The sequence below is a fragment of the Balaenoptera physalus genome (assembly GCF_965194825.1).
Source record: "Balaenoptera physalus genome assembly, chromosome: 21".
Classification (NCBI taxonomy): Eukaryota; Metazoa; Chordata; class Mammalia; order Artiodactyla; family Balaenopteridae; genus Balaenoptera; species Balaenoptera physalus.
Window position 1 is genome coordinate 20741939 of NC_138902.1, and position 19994 is coordinate 20761932.

The 19994-nt window shown below is 37.3% G+C and overlaps 1 protein-coding gene across 7 annotated transcripts in view; it reads left to right on the forward strand.

The window, feature by feature from the left end:
- TEX15 (testis expressed 15, meiosis and synapsis associated) overlaps positions 1–19994 on the forward strand; it is an 87337-nt gene that overhangs the window by 24512 nt on the left and 42831 nt on the right. For 5 of the 7 annotated variants that reach the window (XM_082444568.1, XM_082444569.1, XM_082444571.1 and 2 more), the window contains 2 exons: positions 10415–10565; positions 18785–18950. In XM_082444568.1, the coding sequence (XP_082300694.1) occupies positions 10415–10565; positions 18785–18950 (317 nt within the window). The remainder of the gene's footprint in view (positions 1–10414; positions 10566–18784; positions 18951–19994) is intronic. The other 2 variants (XM_082444574.1, XM_082444573.1) reach the window with 1 other exon arrangement.

Consider the following 19994-nt stretch of genomic DNA (forward strand, 5'->3'; position numbering starts at 1 on the left):
TTAGACAAGCTCATTTTAAAATGTGTTTTTAAGAGCAAAAATGCTTCAGAAGAACAAGATTTGTTTTTTTTCTTTTGGCCATGCCCCAACATATATCAAGATTTATTATGGTATGGTGTTGGTGCAGGATGCACCAACCAGTAGAACAGAATGGAGTAGAACAGAACAGAGACCATAGAATTCCTGTGTATGTAGAAAGTTGATTTTTCTCAGAGATGGCATTATAGATAAATAGGGAAAGGAAAGATTGTTCTAATCAATGCTAGTACAGTTTGATAGTCATAAGAAAAACTGAGCCCTACTTTCTTACCTTAGACAAAAATGAATTTCAGTCAGATTAAAGACTTTAAGGCAAAACTATAAAACTTTTAGAAGAGAATATAGGAGATTATCTTAATGACCTTAGGGATAATTATTTCTTTTTTTTAATTTTTATTTTTTTATTGACATATAGTTGATTTACAGTATTTCAGGTGTGCAGCAAAGTGATCCGTTATACATATATATCTGTTCTTTTTCAGATTCTTTTCCATTATAGGTTATTACAAGATACTGAATGTAGTTCCCTGTGCTACATACAGTAGGTACTTTTTGTTTATTTTATATATAGTAGTCTGTATCTATTAATCCCAGATTCCAAATTTATCCTTACCCCCCTTTTCCCCTTTGGTAACCATAAGTTTGTTTTCTACACCTGTGAGTCTATTTCTGTTTTGTAAATAAGTTCATTTGTATCATTTTTTAAGTTTCCACATATAAGTGCTATTATACGATATTTGTCTTTCTCTGACTTCACTTAATATGATAATCTCTGGGTCCATCCATGTTGCTGCAAATGGCATTTACTTCATTCTTTTTTATGACTTTTTTATGAGTAGTATTCTATTATGGTATATATTTATACCACATCTTCTTTATCCATTCATCTGTCAGTGTACATTTAGGTTGCTTCCATATCTTGGCTATTGTAAATAGTGCTGCTATGAACACTGGGGTACATGTACCTTTTCGAGTTAGAGTTTTATCCAGATATATGCCCAGTGATGGGATTGCTGGATCATATGGTAACCCTATTTTTAGTTTTTTAAGGAGCTTCCATACTGTTCTCCATAATGACCACCAATTTACATTCCCACCAACAGTGTAGGACGGTTCCCTTTTCTCCACACCCTCTCCAGCACTTATTGTTTGTAGACTTTTTGATGATGGCCATTCTGACCAGGGTGATGTGATACCTCATTATGGTTTTGATTTGCATTTCTCTAATAATTAGCAATGTTGAGCATCTTTTCATGAGCCTGTTAGTCATCTGTGTGTCTTCTTTGGAGAAATGTCTGTTAAGGTCTTCTGCCCATTTTTTTGATTGGGTTGTTTGTTTGTTTTTTGATAATGAGCTGTATGAATTGTTTGTATATTTTGGAAATTAATCCCTTGTCGGTCACATCATTTGCAAATATTTTCTCCCATTCAGTAGGTTGTCTTTTCTTTTTGTTTATGGTTTCCTCTGCTGTGCGAAAGCTTTTAAGTTTAATTAGTTCCCATTTGTTTATTTTTGTTTCCATTACTCTAGGAGATGGATCCATAAAAATATTACTGCGATTTTATGTCAAAGAGTGTCTTGCCTATGTTTTTTTCCTCTAGGAGTTTTATAGTATCTGGTCTTAAATTTAGGTCTTTAATCCATTTTGAGTTTATTTTTGTAAATGGTGTTAGAGAATGTTTTAATTTCATTCTTTTAAGTGTAGTTGTTTAGTTTTCCCAGCACCACTTATTGAAGACACCATCTTTTCTCCATTGTATATTCTTGCCTCCTTTATCGTAGATTAATGGACCACAGGTGCATGGGTTTATTTCTGGGCTTTCTATACTGTTCCATTGATCTTTGTGTCTATTTTTGTGCCAGTACCATACTGTTTTGATTACTGTAGCCTTGTCGTAGAGTCTGAAGTTGGGGAACAGTCTCCAGCTCCATTCTTCCTTCTCAAGATTGTTTTGGCTGTTCAGGGTCTTTTGTGTTTCCATACAAATTAAACTTTTTTTTGTTCCAGTTCTGTGAAAAATGCCATTGTTAATTTGATAGGGATTGTGTTGAATCTGTAGATTGCCTTGGGTAGTATGGTCATTTTAACAACATTGAGTCTTCTAATCCAAAAACATGGTATATCTTTCCAACTGTTTGTATGGTCTTACAGTTTCCTTCATCAGCATCTTATAGTTTTCGGAGTACAGATTTTTTGCCTCCTTAGGTAGATTTATTCCTAGGTGTTTTATTCTTTTCAATGCAGTGGTAAATGGAATTGTTTCCTTAATTTCTCTTTCTGATATTTCATTCATAGTGTATAGAATTACAGCAGATTTCTGTATATTAATTTTGTATCCTGAAACTTTACCGAATTCATTGATGAGCTCTAGTAGTTTTCTGGTGGTGCCTTTAGGGTTTTCTATGTATAGTAGTGCAACGGTCCAGCCACTGCAGGGTGTCTTCCAGGTCCTGATGGAGAGGGGTAAGGGACTGAATAGCACCGTGAGTATGGGGTCAGAAGGACCAAGACAACTGATGGTTGCAAGGCACTTTATTTAGAATTTACTGAATCTAATATAGACAGAAGAGGAACTCATTATTAGACAATGAACTCATAGAATTGCTTATCGTCTCAGTTCAGTCACCACCATGGACGTCAACAAGTTTACAACAACTATCCTTGAACATTATCTTCCCCTAACCAGGCACACACACAGCCCCCAGCCATAAGGAACAACCAGGACTCTCAGCTCCCTGAGGTCTCCTGGCTTGAGATAGCTTTGCTAATCTCTTTTACATTCCTCAGGCCTGGGAAAAAGAGTGCATTCCAAGTCAAGGGTAAGGGCTTTGCTTTCTGTGAGAAACATACTGTCTCCTCCAGGAGTTACCTCCGGCTAAGACTGCATGCTTCCCACATAGTAGCATGTCATTTGCAAACAGTGACAGTTTTACTTTTGCCTTTCCGATTTGGATTCCTTTTATTTCCTTTTCTTCCAATTGCTGTGGCTAGGACTTCCAAAACTGTGTTGAATAAAAGTGGCAAGAGTGGGCATCCTTGTCTTGTTCCTAATCTTAGAGGGAGTGCTTTCAGCTTTTCACCGTTGAGTATGATGTTAGTGGTCTTTGTTTTGTTTTGTTTTTGGCCATGCTGTGTGGCCAAACCTGCGCCCCCTGCAGTAGAAGCACAGATTCTTAATCACAGGAACACTGGGGAAGTCCCTGATGTTAGTGGTCTTGATGTGGTTCCTTCTTTATGTCTTCAGCTGTAGAAGATCTTTCCTGGTAGTTTCCAGTCTTTTTTATCGATGGTTGTTCTGCAGATAGTTGTGATTTTGGTGTGCTCATGAGAGGAGGTGAACTCAGGGTCTTTTTACTCCACCATCTTGGCCAGTTTTGATAATTATTTCTCAAAGTTGATCAAAAGTGAAAAAGAAAGCACCGAATATAAAGGAAAAATTCATAATTTTGACTACATTAAAATTAACTTTTTCTCTTCAAAAAGTGAGAAGGCAAGTTTAAAAAACGTAGGGGAAATTATTTGCAACAAGTATAATTGGTGAAGAGTTAGTATCTCAAAAAGATTTCTTACAGATACATTAAATAGAATAAACAGCTTTATAGAAAAGTGGGGAACTCCCCTGGTGGTCCAGTGGTTAAGAATCCACCTTCCAATGCAGAGGAGTCGTGTGTGATTCCTGGTCGGGGAACTAAGATCCCACATGCCGCGGGTGCGGAGCAACTAAGCCCATGCACTGCAACTACTGAGCCCGCATGCCACAACTACAGAGCCCATGTGCTGTGGAGCCCGCGTGCCACAACTAGAGAGCCTGTGCACCACAACTGTTGAGCCCACGTGCTCTGGAGCCCACATGCCACAGCTAGAGAGAAGCCCACGCGCTGCAACAAAAGATCCCACGTGCCGCAACTAAGACCTGACACAGCCTAAATAAATAAATAAAAGGAAGGACATTTTTTTTAAAAAGTGGGAAAAAAGTTAATCAGGCATTTCACAAAGGTGAAAACACAAATGACCAATAAATATACCCAGTAGAAGATCAGTCTCATAAAAAACCAGAGAAGTGCAAACTAACCACAGTGAGAGATTTGCATCAGATTGACAAAAATTAAAGTTTACAAATATCAAGTGTCAGTGAGGGTATATATACTCCCGGTGATAGTATAAAAATCCAGTATACTAAAAGATTCAGAAAGTAGACTACACAAAAATTAAAGTTTTGCTATGGGAGGAAAATTGCATCAACAAAAAAGACAGAAATGTTGCAACACTTATGACAGGCAAAAACTAATTTTTGTGTATATAGAGTCCTTATAAATCATTAACTGAAGACCATTTTACCTATAAAAAACAAGAGAAAAAGATTGGAACAAGTGATTCACAGAAAAAATAAACAGGATGACTCAATCTCACTAATAATGAAAGAAATGCAAATTAAAAACACAAAGTTTTATTTTTATTTACAAAGATTAGTTTGACAAAATACTAAAAGAAAATTTAAGAGGATATTTTTAAATTTATCTTATAAAAATGAAAATTAATTAAAACAATAATAAAGGTCAGGTTAAAACAGATGGGTTGCTAAGAGACTAAGAGAACACCACCTGAGAAGTAGCTGTAAAATCAGGATTATGACGTCACAGAAGTCAGGGCATTATTTCAAGTCAGTGTAGTATTTTAGGAAGAGATTGGTCACAAGTTTCAAAGGTAGAGAGGCCAAGTAAGTTATGAGCCAGAAACGTACTATGTGGATGAGAGACTCACGTGGAAATCATTGGTGACGAAGATTGCTGTTTAGGTAGAGTAATGAAGGTGGAAATCAAAATAGATTGAGGAGGAAGTAGGAGGTGATGTAGATAAGGGCAAATCTGTCTGACCCTGGCAGGTTTTGTCTGTTTTGCTTTTTACTTGATCAGGTGTGAGTCTGTTTAAATGCTGTAGGGCTGGATACAGAGAAGCAAAGTGGGTAGGAATGAAATTCAGAAAAAGGTGGAGCGATAATTGAGACAATGGGAGTATAGAAGAAAAAGCCCCAAAGTGGAAATCATCAGACCTAGTTTTTATTGTTCCAATTCTTTGATACTTAGTTGTTTCATCTATAACAGGGGTTGGCAAACTTTTTCTGTAAAGGGCTAGATGGTAAATATTTCAGTCTTTGTACGCCATAGGGTCTCTGTCATATTTACTCAACTATGCTATTCTAATAGGAAAGCAGCCATAGACAATAGGTAAATGAATGAGTGTGGCTATAGTCTAGTAAAACTTACTACAGACCCTTAAATTTGAATTTCATATAATTTTTCAAGTGACATGAAATATTATTCCTTTTTTTTTTTTTAAGTCATTTAGTTGTGGGCCCAACAAAAACCAGTAATGGGCTGGATTTGACCCACAGGCTATAGTTTGCCAACCCCTGATCTGTGAAGTGAAAAGTTGGACTAAAATACATTTCAGGGGCTTCCCTGGTGGCGCAGTGGTTAAGAATCCTCCTGCCAGTGCAGGGGACACAGGTTCGAGCCCTGGCCTGGGAGGATCCCACATGCCGCGGAGCAACTGGGCCCATGAGCCACAGCTACTGAGCCTACGCATCTGGAGCCTGTGCTCTGCAACAAGAGAGGCCACGATAGTGGGAGGCCCACGCACCGCGATGAAGAGTGGCCCCCGCTTGCCGTAACTAGAGAGGGCCCTCGCACAGAAACGAAGACCCAACACAGCCAAATAAATAAATAAATAAATTTATTTTAAAAAAAAAATTTCATTTTGACATCATATTGTCTTAATTGGGGGATTTTTTTTTTAATTTTGCCTTTTTTTTTAACATCTTTATTGGAGTATAATTGCTTTACAATGTTGTGTTAGTTTCTGCTGTATAACAAAGTGAATCAGCTATATTCATATGTATATCCCCATATCCCCTCCCTCTTGTGTCTCCCTCCCACCCTCCCTATCCCACCCCTCTAGGTGGTCACAAAGTACTGAGCTGATCTCCCTGTGCTGTGCAGCTGCTTCCCACTAGCTATCTATTTTACATTTGGTAGCGTATATATGTCAGTGTTACTCTCTCACTTCGTCCCAGCTTACCCTTCCCCCTCCCCATGTCCTCAAGTCCATTCTCTACGTCTGCGTCTTTATTCCTGTCCTGCCCCTAGGTTCATAAGAACCTTTTTTTTTTTTAGATTCCATATATATGTGTTAGCATACAGTATTTGTTTTTCTCTTTCTGACTTACTTCACTCTGTATGACAGACTCTAGCTCCATCCACCTCACTACAAATAACTCAATTTCGTTTCTTTTTATGGATGAGTAATATTCCATTATATATATGTGCCACATCTTCTTTATCCATTCATCTGTCGATGGGCACTGAGGTTGCTTCCATGTCCTGGCTACTGTAAATAGAGCTGCAGTGAACATTGTGGTACATGACTCTTTTTGAATTATGGTTTTCTCAGGGTACATGCCCAGCAGTGGGATTGCTGGGTCATATGGTAGTTCTATTTTTATTAACTGGGGGATTCTTGACTTAATCTCATTAAATGTGTATGTAGTTTATCATATGTATGATATGATTTAACCTTTTATCAGAAGTAATTCTTACTCTTAACCATTTAGAACTCTGCTGAAAACTTAGAATTTATGTGTTTGTGACTCAGGTTTCAAGAACATTATTTATTCGTCATTTATTTATTCATCAGGAACTCTTTCCTGAGATTACTGGAAGAGGGATGATCTTTGCCATATCTGCAGATCACCGTTAGAATAGTGTCTTTAATATTTTATAATAGACTTATTTTTAACTTAAGTATATTTTGGGATGGAAAATAAGTAGAAAATCGGTATTATTTGGAACAAATCAAAGGTAATTGTAAAAATAGAACAGTGTCATTTGCCAGAAAATCCTGAAACTGAGTCATTGTTTTCGTTAAAAAGAGATTAGCAAACTTTTAGAGATGTTAAAGGTAAGTTAACAACAAGCTGATTAATGTGGAAGTTTGAAAGAGAACTGGAAAAAAACTTTCTCACTGATGCTTCATGTAGCTAGAGTCATCTTGAGTTGCCTTACACTAGAAAACCTTTTCATTACTGATAGCAGTTGAGTCTTATTAAAGAAACTCTAGGGCTCTCTAAGTTGTTCAGTTGAAACACCAAGTTCTGTTATTAAAGATATTTTGATAGTAAGCGGGTAAAAGGTTTTGCAGGTTTACTTAGTAATCTCTAATCCATAACCAGTGGTCTCAGACATTCAGGTCCTTAATTTTTAATGATAGTTTTAGGAAACTCAGTACAAATATTCTTTTAAGATAAACTTTAAGAGGCTTAAGTCTTTAGACTGGCTATTTGACATAAAAGGGATTTATTCCTTTGCTGCTAACTTGCCTCTGGAGAATGTATTAGCATTCATAATGCAAGCAGAGTAATGCACTGCAAAGGAAGTTAGTGGCATGTTGATTAACTAAGGTTAATTGGTTAATTGCAGATCGAGAATTAGAACCAATATCACTTGACTTATAACCTAGTTATCTTTACAATACTGCTTCTTGACAAACTCTGTAAGTTGGGTCCACATTATAGGCTTCAGGATATCACTAACAGTTCATAATGTGCAGTTATTTTTTACCCGCTTCTGCAATCATGTGAGGTATGGGTACTGTTAGTCTCAGAGAAGTTAGATATTTTACCTAACAGCATAGTTAATTAATAGTAGAACCAAAATTTGAATTATTGTGATTTTTTACCTAAGTAAAATTCATTCTTCATCTGTTATTTGGGTCTAAGCTTTCTCTTACAAGCTTAGACTCATTCTGTCACTCCCAGAAATTCCCAAGCCCTTTTCCTTTCCCCTTTAGTTTTTTAGTTCCTTTATACCTTTTACTTCTTGTTTTCTGCCCTTGTGAGTACCTCCAGGACACTGTTAAAAGGAAGCAGAGTTAGTGGTATCCTTGTTTTATTCTAAATTTAAAAGGTAGCGCATCAGACATTTACCAGTTTGCTATAAATTTTCGGCAGATACCTGTCATCAAGTTATGAATGTTTCCTTTGCTAAGACTATATTTTTAATCATAAGTGAATTTGGAATTTGATTCGGTGCTTTCTCTTCATCTGCTGAGATAATCACTTGATTCTTTTCTCCTTTAATAGGTTTATGTAGTAAATGAAATATACCCATTTCCTGTTATTAAATCTCTCTTGCATTTCTGGGATGTACTTGGCTTATTTATGATATAGTAATATCAGCGTTTTTATTTTTAGAATCAATTTGTAACTAATTTAACTTCCTTTTAGTAGTAATAGGATGATGCATTATTTTAATTTCTTCTTGAATCAACTTCAGTAAATTTTTTCCTGGAATTTATTATTTTGTGTACTCTTGAAATGTATTGACTTATAGTTGTTCATAATATACGTACTCTTAGGACCTATATGAATAGATGTTTTAGTTGTTGGGGAAACTTTCTGTTTTTGGTTTCTTTGTTTGATCTTTAGTTCATTCATCCATTTTAGTATCTGTTAAGGACCTACTAAGTTCAGTGTCTTGTGCATTAACTATTCTTGAAGCTTTTAGTATTGATTTTTCTCTTTACTCTCACCTAGAATAATCCAGGACCCCATAGCACAGCCATAGCATGAACTCCCTGGATTCAAACTTTGTGATTTCATTTTTATACATAGAAAAATAAATAATATATATAAATACATAGATAATGGTTATAGGACTATTGTATATATTTTGCAGTATATAACATGATATATTTTTGCACATGTATATAGAAATAAATAATATAAATAAGTGGTTCTGGGACTGTGATCTATAAGCGTGAAGAAATATATACATTTGTTACCACTTTAATGTGGCTGATTTGTTTGGACCGAAGTAAAAGGGGTATTATTTCCTACTTGAAAGATTATACTTGAAAACTTGCTGGGTACAACTTACTTAATGAAGGACGTTGTATACATTGTTCCCTGAATATTCATCTTTCATCAGACGATTTTTAACATAGCTACTTTGTGGCTAAGTATTATCCTGAGCACTGAGGAACAAAATGAGTCAATTTCAGAAGTCTTTATTAGTAAATTCTACTAGAGAAACATTTTTTAAGGAACCATATAGCTGAAATATCACCCATCTTACTGTAGTTAAAGAAAATACTGATTGTCACAGCACGAGACTCTAAAAGTATAAAGTATATTTAACTGATGGCTGTATACCTTTGCGTGCAGTAGGTATAGAACATGATGAATTGAAAAGTTTTTTTGTAATAAAAGTTATTCTAAGTAAATTATTCTCCCTTTTCCACCTTATTAAACTTCCACATGAACATGGCAGTCTTGACAAATATCTCTGGAGCTAGTATATGTTAAGGGTATTCTTGTTAGTAGGCTACACCACTAGTGTCTGTCCACGTGACTGGATGAGAGAAAGGCTGATTTTCTTCTCTTTCTAGAGGTCTTGGTCCGTTCCCTGTTCTGATCCATGTTTGATTGCAAGATCACCTTTCATAAAGGGTGAAGGAGTGGGGATTGTGGGGAATAATCCTTTGTGAACCTTCGCTAGAATCTTTTCCTTTGTGACCCTTCTGTAGAATTTTGGCACCTCTTAATTTGGATTGTGATCTAATGCTTGAACTAAGCAGTTGATAGGTATGAGGAGGCCCAGGAAACATATTATGAAATGATATGAAAAATATATCTTTGCATATATTTCTCTGTGTGTGGGCACCATAGCTTTCCTTTGATATCCAGTATGAGTTCTACTTGAAAGGTTAATCAATATGTGTGTATGTTTGGGGAAAAGGGTTGAAAGGAGGAGGAAGGAAAAGGAATATGTTACTAGTAGTATAACAATATATGATGTCTTAATCTATTGGTAGTAATACTGTGGAACAATAGCCAGTGAGTGATAGTGACTGTTTTAGGCTATCAGTTGTAGGGATGGCCATGCAATAGTTGGTTTAAAACTATCATAAGTTTCTCCCAAAGCCAAAGGTTCTAAATTAGAGAATATCATTCAATTCACAGACGTGTATAGGAAAAACACTTTAAAACATAGATACTTGGCAAGAGCTTAACCAAATGTTAACAGAAATTGTTATTTGGATGTTATTAAGCTTTTCGGAAACACACAGGCTTTAAATTGCAAGGAAAATGTATATTAGAAACTACAAAATAAATATTTTTATATTATATAAAACCCAAAATTGTTAATTCATTTTCTCTTTTGGGTAACCTGGCAAATTGAGATTGAAATCTGTTGTGAGTGTGACCAAAAATATATCTTTATTCAATTTCATGTAAGAACTTCTAAATAGTTTTACTGCCATTGCCTCTTATGTATTTATTGACCTTTTGTTTAATAACTTTGGGTTGATTTTAGGCCACCAGCAAAATGGAAATGAAAGAGATTGCTAAATACAAGACGCTATGGAAAATGAACTCAACTACTGAACCTTTATTTGTTACTGGTATAGATGTCAATCCTTTGAAAAAATTCACCATTCCCAAGATCAGGAGGACAGCTGGGAAAGGTAATATTTCTGTGGAAATTGGGATTATTTCATAACTGTTACTACATTCCTCTGATTCTTAGTTTATGCTCATCTTCTATTTTGACTCTATATAAAATTAGGTTAAGTCAGGCTTTTAATTCCTTAAATACACATGTACTTTTGGTTCCACACAAAATAAAATAGGCACATGTCTCCTATCCCTCCCACTAAGTACACCTAAAAACACTGGACATCATACATAAAACAAACATAAGAAGACTTTGTTTATTTATTTATTTATTTATTTTTGCCTGTGTTGGGTCTTCGTTTCTGTGCGAGGGCTTTCTCTAGTTGCGGTGAGCAGGGGCCACTCTTCATCGCGGTGTGCAAGCCTCTCACTGTCGCGGCCTCTCTTGTTGCAGAGCACAGGCTCCAGACGCGCAGGCTCAGTAGTTGTGGCTCACGGGCCCAGCTGCTCCGCGGCATGTGGGATCTTCCCAGACCAGGGCTCGAACCCGTGTCCCCTGCATTGGCAGGCAGATTCTCAACCACTGCGCCACCAGGGAAGCCCCATAAGAAGACTTTGAAAGGTGGAGAGATGATGGATCAGTGTGGGACCCTGGGAGTTAAGGAGTGATGTAGCATTAAGTTCTCTGGATTTTCTGTTTGTTTCCTCCATGTCTCAGATTGGGTGACCACAACCCAGGAATGCGAACTTTTACAGACACAAAAAGCCCTAAGAAAAGTCTGTTCTGTCTTGCCAGAGATTAGGAATGGGGTACCCTAGAATGACAGAAACCTATTTGACAGTGAACATGCTATTCCTGCAAAACACTAGGGGGGAAAAAAAGAAATAGGCCCTACACCTTTGTCAGCAGAGGCTAAGTGGAGGGCCTAGACTTCCACCTCTGCCTCTCCCCTTCCACTTCATACGTTCCCTTCTCTGCTATCCCGTGCCCCTTCAGTGTCAGTGGGTTTCCACTCTTGCTCTGTGGTGATGAGTTGCCCCTTCTCAGTGGGAGTAGAGTCAGTGAAGGCCAAGTGGGGAGCCTAGACTCTGTCACACACACCAGTAACAAGGCATCTGTCCCCCTCCCACAGTGTCAGTGGAGGCTGAGTCAGGAGCATGGACTTGTACCCCTTTCTCGTGGTAACAAGACAGCCCCCCCACCCAGGATGTCTGTGGAGACCTTGTGGAGAGCCAGGACGTCCTCGTGGTAAAGAGTTAGAGTCTTCCCCACCCCCAGCCTTTCCCTACTGGCACAGTCCCTTGCTGGCTTAGTTTTAGTAGAGGCTTGTTAAACCACAAGATTGAATATGATCTAGAGTCTCTTAACAATACCCCAAATGACCAAGATATTAAAAAAATCACTCATCATACCAACAACCAGTAAAATCCCAACTCAAATGAGAAAAGATGAATCAACAGATGCCAACATCACGATAAAACAGATGTTGGAATTATCTGACAAGGCTTTTAAGACAGCCATCGTAATGATGTTTCAACAAGCAATTACAAACACTCTTGAAACAAATGAAAAAATGGAAAATCTCAACAAAGAAATGGAAAATGTAATAAAGAATTAAGTAGAAGTTTTGGAACTGAAAAATACAATAATTGAAATAAAAAACTGATTGGATGGGTTCCAGAGAAGAATCAAGAAGACTTTGGAAAGAAGCAGTGAATTTGAAGATATAATACCAGAAATTACCCAGCCTAAACAACAGAGAACACATCAGATTAACAGAGCCTCAGGAACCTGTGGAATAATAATAGAAGACCTAATGTCTTTGTCCTCAGAGCCCCAGAAGTAGAAGAGAGCATAGAGCTGAAAGAGTATTTGAATAAATACTGGCTGAAAATTCCCCAAACTTGGCAAAAGACATAAACCTGTACAATCAAAAGGTTGAATAAACCCTAAACATGATAAGCCGAAGTCCATGACAAGGCACATCATAATCAGACTTCTGAAAACTAAGAACAGAAAAAATCTTGAAAGCAACTAAATGTTATTTATAGGGGAAAAAATTGAATTACAGGAGATTGCGCATTAGAAACCATGGAGCACAGAGGAAGTGGCACAACATTTTTTAAGTGCAGAAAGAAAAGAACTGTCCCCAGAAAAAATATTCTTCAGGAATAGAACTGAAGTAGACATTCTCAGATGAAGTAAAACTAAGAATTTTTTATTGGTAGATCTTAGTTTAGAATGGCTAAACAAAGTTCTCCAAGTAGAAAATGACAAAAGAAAGAAGCTGGGAACATTTGTAATGAAGGAAGAACGAAGCAGAGTAAAAATATAGGGAAATATAATAGACAGTCCTCCTCTTGAGTTTTTTAATTATGTTTGACAGTTGGAACAAAAATTATGACATTCTTCAATGTGATTCTTGGTATATGTAGAGGACGTATTTAAGGCAATTATAAAGTGAGATGTTACCATTGAAGGGAACTGGGTGAATAGGATATAGGATCTCTCTCTATTATACATCACAACTTCATATTGTAAAGTTCATATTCAACTTCATATTGAATCTGCAGTTATCTCAGAATTAAAAGTTTTTTTATAAAAACATGATAAATAAATCAAAATGCCATTTTAAAAATGTTCAAGTAACCCACAGGAACTGTTGGAAAAGAAATCTCCAGGCCCAGATGGTTTCTGTGGAAAATTCTACTCAACATTAAAGAAAAGAGCTAATACAAATTCTTTACAATTTCTTCCACAAAATAGCAGAGGAGAGAATAATTTTATCAGGACAGTATTACCCTGGTACCAAGGCTAAATAAATGTAATATAAAAAAAAAAAAACTACAGACCGATATACATCATGAACCTTGACACAGAAATCCTATACAAAATATAAGGAAATTGTATTTAGCAATGTATAAAATCAATTATATACTATAACCAAGAGAGTTTTATTCAAGGAATGCAAGGCTGGTTTGGTATTTGAAAGTCAGTCTTTATTCACAGGATAAATAATAGTAATCACATGATCATATCAATTTTTGCAGAAAAAGCATTTGACAAAAATCATTCATGATAAAGACTCAGCAAACTAGGAATAGAGTACTTCCTCAGCTTGATAAAAAGTATATAAAAAATATCCCTGGCTAACATCATGCTTAATGATGAACAACTGAATGTTTTCTCTGTAGGGAAAGAAGGCAAGAATGTTCTCTTTCACCACTCTTATTATCAACATAGTACTGGAAATTCTAACCAGCACAAAAAGTCAGGGAAATGAAATAAAAAGCATAGAGCATAGAAATTAGAAAGGAAGAAATAAGACTGTTCCTATTTGAAGGTTACACAATGGTCTACATAGAAAATCCCAAGGGACCTACAAAAAAAGAAAAAGAAGAAAACCCTGGAACTAACAAGTTCATCAGGGTCACTGAATACAAAATCAAAATACAAAAATAAATTGAATTTCTATATACTAGCAAAGAACCCATGAAAATCAAAATGATAATACCATTTCTAATAGCTCGAAACATGAAATACTTATGTATAAAACTAATAAAATATATACAGGGTTTTTATGCTTTACAGCACAAAGTGCTGATGAAAGAAATCAAAGAAATTCTAAGTTATCAGAAAGTTATACTGTGCTTATTGATTAGAAGACTCAATATAATGAAGATGTCAGTCCTCCACAAATTTATCTGTAGATTTATTGCAGTTTCTATCAAAATCCCAGCAAGACCTTTTGTAAATATATAAGCTTGTTCTCAAATTTACATGAGAAGGGGCTTCCCTGGTGGCCCAGTGGTTAAGAATCCTCCTGCCAATGCAGGGGACACAGGTTTAAGCCCTGGTCTGGGAAGATTCCCACATGCTGCAGAGCAACTAAGCCCCTGCACCACAACTACTGAGCCTGTGCTCTAGAACCCACGAGCCACAACTACTGAGCCCGCGAGCCACAACTACTGAAGCCTGCGTGCCTAGAGCCCGTGCTCTGCAACAAGAGAAGCCACTGCAATGAGAAGCCCGTGCACCACAAGGAAGAGTAGCCCCCGCTCACTGCAACTAGAGAAAGCCCACATGCAGCAACGAAGACCCAACGCAACCAAAAATAAATAAATAAATAAATAAATAAATTTTAAAATTTTACATGAGAAGACAAAGAAGCTAGGATAGCGAAAACAATTTTGAAATAGAAGTGTTTAGAATTACTGTAGCCAATACTAAGGCTTACTGTGTAGCTACAGTAATCAAGACACTGTGGCATTGACAAAGGGATAGACACTTAAATCAGTGGGACAGAATGGAGATTCCAGAAATAGACCTACACAAATATGCTCAATTGGTTTCCTTTCAGTTGATTTTTAACAAGGGTATATTGAGTGGAGGAAAGGTAGTCTTTTCATCAGATGTCACTGGAACAATTGAAAGCTATCCATAGGCAAAAAAAAAAAAAAAGAATTTCACCCTAACTTCACACAAAAATTAATTCAAAATGAATCCTGGGTTTAAATGGAAAATGTGAAACTGTAAGACTTTAGAAGAAAACATCTCCAGGATCTACGGTTAGATGAAGAGTCCTTAGCATGATGCCACAAGCACAATCCAAAAAAAAAAATGTAAATTGGACTCCATCAAAATTTAAAACTTTTATTCTGTGAAAGACTCTTGTTAGGAAGGTAAAAAGACAAGCTGCGAGTGGGGGGAAACATTTACAAATCATAAATGTAACCAAGGACTCTCATCTAGAACATATAAAGCACCTTCAGAACTCAATAGTAAGAGAAAAGAGAGTGTTATATCCAAGCAGAAAACAGGAAAAAGACATGAACAGCCATTTCACTAAAGAGGAGGTATGGATGGCAAATAAGCACACAAAAAGATGCTCAACATCATAGCCATTAAGGAAATGCTCATCAGAACCACAGCGAGGTGTCACTTCATGCTTGTTAAAACAGCTAAAATAAGAATAGCAATGCCAAAAACTAGGAAGAATATGGAGAAGCCAAATCAGTCATGCAACCGATGGTCAGGTAAGATAGCTCAGCCACTTTTTGAAAAACAGTTTGATAGTTTCATAAAAGACTAAACATGCAACTACCATATGACCCAGCAATTGCACTTTTGGACATTTATCCCAGAGAAATGAAAACTTAAGTCCACACAAAAACCCAAACAAAAATGTTTATAGCACCTTTATTTGTAATAGCCAGAAATTGGTAATCACCCTGATTTCCAGTGAGTGAGTGGTTAAAGTATGATGCATCCATACCATGGGATACTTATCAGCAGTTTTAAAAAATGAGTTACTGGAACAACAACAGCTTGGTTGGATCTCAGAGGGAATATGCTGAATGAAAAAAGCCAGTCTCCACAGGTTGCAAGTACAAAATTCCATTTACAAAACATTCTTGAAATGATAAAGGTATAGAGATGGAGAACAGATTGGTAGTTTCCAGGATTGAGAGGAAGAGAAGAGGTATGGGGTTACCAGTATGACTGTATGTAAAGGAGTAGTGTGAGAGGTGGAATAGTTGTATACCTTGATTATAGTGGTTGTTACATGAATCTACACATGTGATAAAATTGCATGGAACTACCCACACACACATAACTGCGCATAAAACTGGTACAATGTTAATGAGGTCTATGGATTATACCAGTGTCATTTTTCTGGTTTTGATATTTTATTATAATTATGTGAAATGTTTCCACTGGGGAGTTTGGGTTAAGGGTATACAGGGCCTCTATAAGAATGTTGTGTGATCTACATTCACTTCAAAATAAGAAGTTAAACACAGGCACACATGCACAAAATCGTATCTCATATCTTATGAAATGATCAAACTTTGTAACAATTAAATTGTTACAAATATTAAAGCGAAAATTAGTTTTACTTGGATTAATTTTATTTTAATTTAATAATAGAATTTAAGATGGGAAGGGGATGAAGAATGAGTTTTTTTTGATAAACAGAGGATTGTAATATTTTGTATTAGTTTTGCCATTGTTGTAACTTACTCTGTTGATTGTTAAATACAAAGGACTATTGTTTATGTTAATTAGATTCATATACATGGAAATTGGCTTAAATTATATATATCATTGATCCTCATTATTCACAGATTCCATATTTGCAAATTCTCCTACTTGCTAAAATTTGCTTGTAACCCCAGCGTCAGTACTCAGCAGCAGTGCTTTCACAGTCATTTGCAGACATGTGCGAGTGGTGAAAAATTTGAGTCACTTGTTGCACACGTTCCCAGATGAGGCCAGATGAGACGGAGCTCTGCATCTTGTTCCAGCTCTCATTATAAATAAGTGTCCATTTCATCATCTACTTAGGGCTGTGTTGTTTGCAGTTTTGTCCGTGATGTCTCCGTTTAAAATGGTCTTCACCATATCATGCTGAAATGCTGTCTAGTGTTCCTAAGCTCAAGTAGTCTATGATGTGCCTTACAGAGAAAATATGTGTCACATAAGCTACACTGTAAGGTAAGTTATAGTGCTGTTGACCAACAGTATGGAACCTTCTGGAAAAGGAAGAGGAAATTTGCCAGTTTGTATATCAAGCCTCTCCAGAAAGTGTTAAAGGAACATCTGTGGTTCCTTTCCTGTGGAAAGGATGGAATCTACATTTGTAGATTCTTGAGATGACCACCAATAAAAAGCTTGTGACGGGCTTCTCTGGTGGCGCAGTGGTTGAGAATCTGCCTGCCAATGCAGGGGACACGGGTTCGAGCCCTGGTCTGGGAAGATCCCACATGCCGCGGAGCAGCTAGACCCGTGAGCCACAACTACTGAGCCTGTGCGTCTGGAGCCTGTGCTCCGCAACAAGAGAGGCCGCGACAGTGAGAGGCCCGCGCACCGCCATGAAGAGTGGCCCCCGCTTGCCGCAACTAGAGAAAGCCCTCGCACAGAAACGAAGACCCAACACACCCAAAAATAAATAAATAAATAAATGGATTAATTAATTAATTTTTTTAAAAAAACAGAAACTTGTGGGCAGCACTGTTGTGAGGCAAAAAGCCAAAGAGACTTACAGTCATGGTCCCCAGGGTCAGGAAAATGTTAGGTCCCTCTTGGCTAGTGCTGGCTGACTCACACATTTCAAAAGGTGATAAGGGATGCAGGTAGGCAGGTTCTGCAGAACAGGAGGCTGGGGGAGAATTTTAAAGACACCTGGTAAGTGTTATACAGGAAAAGGTTATGTGGCAAGTTTCCATCCCTAATGAGACTGGCTTGTTTTACCGGGATGTTGGCAAACAAACTTACTGCAGGTGGCATTCCAGTTGTCAAAAATGTGACCAGAGGCTGACAGGAACCTAACTGTGTATTTCTCCTAAGATTAATAGTTCAGTATTCACTAATTCACTCTTGGCAGCAACTTTAATAGACTATACCTTCCACAAATAACAAGAATCAACTGTATTCCCCAGTTTCCTCCGAGTCCTCTTCCTTGAGGGTTTTATTCTTTTATGCATCTACTTAATATCGCAGTGCTTAAAACACTGCTTATTGTCTTCTCAAAGTGTGCCTCTTAGTCATGCCACCATGTCAGCCAAGAGTTTACAGAGATGTTCTGGTATTTTTGCAAGTCAAAATAACCAGTTTACTAGTATATAGGTTGCCTTATTTGGGCAAAATTCAAGAAATATTCATGCACTAACAGTAGCTACCAGGTTTGTGTAGCACTGTATGTTATAGAGTCTGTACATCTTAAGTTGAAAACAAGTCACCTGAATTCTAGTACTACCTAGTATATCTGCGTCAACTTTTAAGAACTCCCAATAGGTATGTGGAGAAAAGCAAGGTTCATATTTTCATTTATACCAGGTATAGGAAGTTTGTATTACTGTTATAGAATCTTAAATGTAAATGCCTCCAGATGGTTAAAGAAAATTCCAAATATTTGTTTGTGTCTTATATTGATACACAGTTGTCATTGTGCAGATGTACAATAACGTCATTTTATTTTATTATTTTTATTTATTTGGCTGTGTTGGGTCTTCGTTGCTGTGCACGGGCTTTCTCTAGTTGCGGTGAGCAGGCTTCTCATTACGGTGGCTTCTCTTTGTTGCAGAGCACAGGCTCTAGGCACGCAGCCTGCAGTAGTTGTGGCGCACGGGCTCAGTAGCTCTGTGGCATGTGGGATCTTCCAGGACCAGGGCTCGAACCGGTGTTGCCTGCATTGGCAGGCAGATTCTTAACCACTGCGCCACCAGGGAAGTCCCAATGATGTCATTTTAAACACAAATAACCACTTGCCCTTTTCTTTATTTTTAGTTTACTTGTCACCTTGTTGCACCAATACTAGAGAGTATAGTTTCATACACGATACTCTTAATCAGTGCCGGCTTGATGTAAGCTGTGATCTACAGTCTTCATGGCAGTTTGGAGATACAAAACTGATTCACAATGAGGAGCTGGAAAAAAATTTTACTTCTAAGAGGTAAGTTACCGTGACCTAAGGAAGTTTGAGATTTTGTTTGTTTTTGCTCTGAGGTTTTATACGAATCTGTTATTTCTGCCATTTGAGATTTGATAAGTATTACTAAGAAAATAAGTACAGAGGTGTTTTATTTCTTATTTTGTTGCCATCTCATAGCCTTTTGTAATAGTAAAAAGCTAAGTGTGAGATTTGGTTAGTAAGTCCTGCACATTAATGTAGCCAGACTTCAGACACTCCCTTCTAATTTTTTTAACCTTTGTAAGTTTTTCAGAAGCATACATCAGCACATTTATTAAGGAGCCATTTTGTAGATCCTTGTGCCTCCTGCATAATATAAAATAGCACTTAAAGTATTTAGAACGGAATTTTTTTTTAATTATTCTTCTTTTATTTTATTTTTTTAATTTTTTAATTTTTTTAATTTTATGGCTGTGTTGGGTCTTCGTTTCTGTGCGAGGGCTTTCTCTAGTTGTGGCAAGCGGGGGCCACTCTTCATCGCGATGCGCGGGCCTCTCACCATCGCAGCCTCTCTTGTTGCGGAGCACAGGCTCCAGACGCGCAGGCTTAGCAATTGTGGCTCACGGGGCCCAGTTGCTCCGCGGCATGTGGGATCTTCCCAGACCAGGGCTCGAACCCATGTCCCCTGCATTGGCAGGCAGATTCTCAACCACTGCGCCACCAGGAAAGCCCCTAGAACGGAATTTTTTTTCTTGACTCAATCCTTCAGAGACTGAGTTGATGTTTTAATTTGGCGGAGTTGTATCTGGCTATTTCCAACTACTCCACTAGAGCCACAATTTCTGACACTTAACTTTTAAAAAGTACCCCTTCTGGTTTTTGGGAAGGCACATTCCATTATGTTAATTAATTAATTAATTTATGAATTATTTTTGGCTGTGTTGGGTCTTCGATGCTGCGTGCAGGCTTTCTCTAGTTGCGGCGAGCGGGGGCTACTCTTCGTTTTGGTGCACAGGCTCCTCATTGTGGTGGCTTCTCTTGTTGTGGAGCACAGGCTCTAGGCACGCGAGCTTCAGTAGTTGTGGC